At 54.1% G+C, this 3,818-nt stretch overlaps 1 protein-coding gene across 1 annotated transcript in view; it reads right to left on the bottom strand.

The window, feature by feature from the left end:
* Positions 1 to 2,775, bottom strand: part of rnf150b (ring finger protein 150b) — an 11,624-nt gene extending 8,849 nt beyond the window's left edge. The window contains exons 1-2 of the mRNA XM_055156080.1: positions 2,016 to 2,775; positions 1 to 230 (exon numbers count right to left, since the gene is read on the bottom strand). The exon at positions 1 to 230 is cut by the window's left edge and continues 21 nt beyond it. Of these exons, the coding sequence (XP_055012055.1) occupies positions 1 to 230; positions 2,016 to 2,466 (681 nt within the window). The 5' untranslated portion in view covers positions 2,467 to 2,775. The remainder of the gene's footprint in view (positions 231 to 2,015) is intronic.
* Positions 2,776 to 3,818: the final 1,043 nt, after the last annotated feature.

Genomic DNA, 3,818 nt, shown 5'->3' with positions numbered 1-3,818 from the left:
GGCGTAGCGGAAGCGTTGGATGTAGTAGAAGACGAGCCAGGCCAGCGAGATGATCATGAGGACGATGAAGGAGATGGAGACGAAGACCACGGACGTGCGGCTCACGTACTTCTGAAGGTTCCTGGTGCCGATGGAGATCACCATGGAAACAGACACGTTCCGCTCCAGGAGGACGGCGAGCTCCCGACCTTTAGGCTCCGGGATCATGATGGCCACCACCTCCCCCGTGCCTGAGGGTCAGAGGTCACAGGTCAGAGGTCAGACTGGAACCTGAGGAACATGCCAACAACAACCAGAACTAAACCAGGACTAAACCAGGTCTAAACCAGGACTAAACCAGGACTAAACCAGGACTAAACCAGGACTGAACCAGGACTAAACCAGGACTGAACCAGGACTAAACCAGGACTAAACCAGGACTAAACCAGGACTAAACCAGGTCTAAACCAGGACTAAACCAGGAACCAGGTCTAAACCAGGTCTAAACCAGGACTAAACCAGGAACTAAACCAGGACTAAACCAGGTCTAAACCAGGACTAAACCAGGACTAAACCAGGTCTAAACCAGGACTGAACCAGGACTAAACCAGGACTAAACCAGGTCTAAACCAGGTCTAAACCAGGTCTAAACCAGAACTAAACCAGGACTAAACCAGGTCTAAACCAGGACTAAACCAGGACTAAACCAGGTCTAAACCAGGTCTAAACCAGGTCTAAACCAGGACTAAACCAGGACTAAACCAGGACTAAACCAGGAAACCAGGACTAAACCAGGACTAAACCAGGTCTAAACCAGGACTAAACCAGGACTAAACCAGGACTAAACCAGGACTAAACCAGGACTAAACCAGGACTAAACCAGGTCTAAACCAGGTCTAAACCAGGACTAAACCAGAACTAAACCAGAACTAAACCAGGACTGAACCAGGACTAAACCAGGTCTAAACCAGGTCTAAACCAGGTCTAAACCAGGACTAAACCAGAACTAAACCAGGTCTAAACCAGGACTAAACCAGAACTAAACCAGAACTAAACCAGAACTAAACCAGGTCTAAACCAGGTCTAAACCAGGTCTAAACCAGGTCTAAACCAGGTCTAAACCAGGTCTAAACCAGGACTGGACCAGGACTGGAGCAGAGTTAGGGTTTGGGGCGTCAGGTTTGTGGTTTAGGTTCAGGATCAACACTAAAACCAGAAACACTTTATTTTTTATTTGGATGAATCCGGACTTGAAATAAATCCAGACCAAACTCCGGTCTAGTCCCCGTCTAGTCCCGGTCTAGTCCCGGTCTAGTCCCCGTCTAGTCCCCGTCTAGTCCCCGTCTAGTCCCGGTCTAGTCCCGTCTAGTCCCCGTCTAGTCCCCGTCTAGTCCCCGTCTAGTCCCCGTCTAGTCCCCGTCTAGTCCCCGTCTAGTCCCCGTCTAGTCCCGGTCTAGTCCCCGTCTAGGAGCAGAGTCAGAGGAGCAGAATGTTCACATAGTTTTCAGTCCAAACACGACTCAACACGACCTGGAAGCTTCAGGAGCCTCAGCCCCCCACCCCCACCCCCACCCTGTCCTGGTTTAGTCCTGGTTTAGTCCTGGTCACACATCCATCACACATGTTCTACATGGATGTCTGTGGTGCAATGTTCAACAGTTACTATGGAGACATGATGCACATATTATGGGTGTAGTTGTAGGTTGTGGGTGTGGTCTGGGTGGGTCATGGTTGTGGGTTGTATGGTGGGGTGTGGTGGTGTGGTCGTGTGGTCGTAGGTGTGTAGTGTGTGTGTGTAGGTGGGTGGGTGTGGTGTCGTGTGGTGTGGTCGTAGGTGTAGGTGTGGTCGTAGGTGGGGTGTGTGGTCTTAGGTGTGGTGTAGGTGGGTGCGGTCGTAGGTGGGTGTGGTTGTCGGTGGGTTGTGGTGTAGGTGTAGGTGGGTGTAGGTGGGTGTGGTCGTAGGTGTGGGTGTGGTCGTAGGTGGGTGTGGTTGTCGGTGGGTTGTGGTGTAGGTGGGTGCAGGTGGGTGTGGTCACCTGGGTGGGGCATGGTGATGGTGTCGTTGCTGTTGGAGGAGCCCACGTTGTAGATGACCACCGCGGACGCGTTGAGCGCCGCCGCGTGGCGGATCTTGTCGCTGTACGTGCAGTTTCCGTGCGCGATGAGTGCGACCCACGGCCCCGCGTGCGCGGGCACGGAGAAGCGCGCGTGCGGGTCGCAGGCCAAACGGTCCGTCTGCGGCAGCGCCACCACCCCCCGCGCGTCCCGTTTGGGGGAGTGTTCCCCGTAACGGCCGCACTCCGTCTTCTCCGTGCGCCAGTCTGACGTCACCGGGTCCGTGTACGTGATGTTGACGAAGGCCGTGTACCACTCCTCCCGCTCCGCCACCGTGAAGTCCAAACACAAGAGCTGCACGAAACACAACGACACGAGCCACGTGGACAGCGCCACGCTCCGGCACAGCGCCACCACAGAGCCCGGGGCCATGGCACCGGGCACCGGGGCACAGGGGGGACGGGGCACAGGGGGACGGGGGCACAGGGGGGACGGGCACCGGGCACCTGGTGGACAGGTATCTGCGGGGGACAGATCCTGGAGCCCGGGGACAGATCTTGGAGCCTGGGGCCCGGGTGTGTGTGGAGTCTGCAAACCCGGAGCTAGAGCCCCATGTCCGGCTGGAGCGTTCAGACGCCCCCGGGGCCGCTGCTGCTGCCGCTGGTTCTGCTGGTTCTGCTGGTTCTGCTGGTTCTGCTGGTTCTGGTTCTTCTGGTTCTTCTGGTTCTGGTGTTGTGTTCGTCCATCTCACACAGACGCGCAGCAGCGCCACAGAAGCTGCGGAAACGCGGCGGAAACGCTCCTAGACGCGTGAGCTCCGCGGGACCGACACATACCGCGCGGCGCAGGTCTGAGCCCGGGGCGAGGAGACAGAGGACAGAGGACAGAGGACAGAGGACAGAGGACAGAGGACAGAGGACAGCGCGGTAAATGAGAGTAAACGCGGGCCGTGCGGGGCTGAGGCGCTTTTGTTTTGGGGCCCGAGCTGCAGCTGCGTCCTCTGCGCATGCGCACCAGCTCCGGAGCGGAGCGCACAAATAAAAGTGTGACGTCAGTTTAAACGCATGTTTTCTGCGCGCGTGAGGTTAGTGTGACGTAAATGACGTCACAGTAGTGATAAATCCACAGTGGGTCGTGTTTTATCCCACATGTGTCTCTAAAAACAGTTTTACACAGAAAAATTAACAAACGAGATTTTATTTTGAAACTCACCGCAGACCTGCTTCCGGTTTACACTGTGAGGAGCCAACAGCGCCCCCCGCGGCCGAAGAACACCCTGCAGGTACCCCGTGTCATAACTGTAGTACTGTCTGTAGTACTGTACTGTAGTACTGTACAACAGTACTGTACAGTACTACAGTACAACAGTACAGTACTACAGTACAGTACTGTAGTACTCAGTACTGTACTGTACTGTACTGTACTGTACTGTCTGTAGTACTGTACTGTAGTATTACAATATCTGTAGTAAAATAATAGTTTGACTTGAGTTAGACTTGAGTGTTTGACTTGAGTTTGACTTGAGTTTAACAAAAGAGAAAAGTTTCATCACAAACTCGAGTCTGACCCGCAGTCTGTTCACGCGCTGTGGTCTGACCGGACCGAACTTCCACACACCGACAGAAGAGGGCGCCACCACCACAGAGAACCAACCCAGAGGCTCGTCTGACTCTCATGTGTACAAATATATATGTGTGTGTGACATATGTGTATGTGACATATGTGTATGTGACATATGTGACATATGTGTATGTGACATATGTGACATATGTGTATGTGACATA

This window comes from Boleophthalmus pectinirostris, unplaced genomic scaffold (assembly GCF_026225935.1).
Source record: "Boleophthalmus pectinirostris isolate CB_2022bp ecotype Guang Dong unplaced genomic scaffold, ASM2622593v1 HiC_scaffold_20, whole genome shotgun sequence".
Classification (NCBI taxonomy): domain Eukaryota; kingdom Metazoa; phylum Chordata; class Actinopteri; order Gobiiformes; family Gobiidae; genus Boleophthalmus; species Boleophthalmus pectinirostris.
The sequence above is the reverse complement of the archived record's forward strand: the minus strand, read 5'-3'. Positions and strand labels throughout refer to the sequence as shown.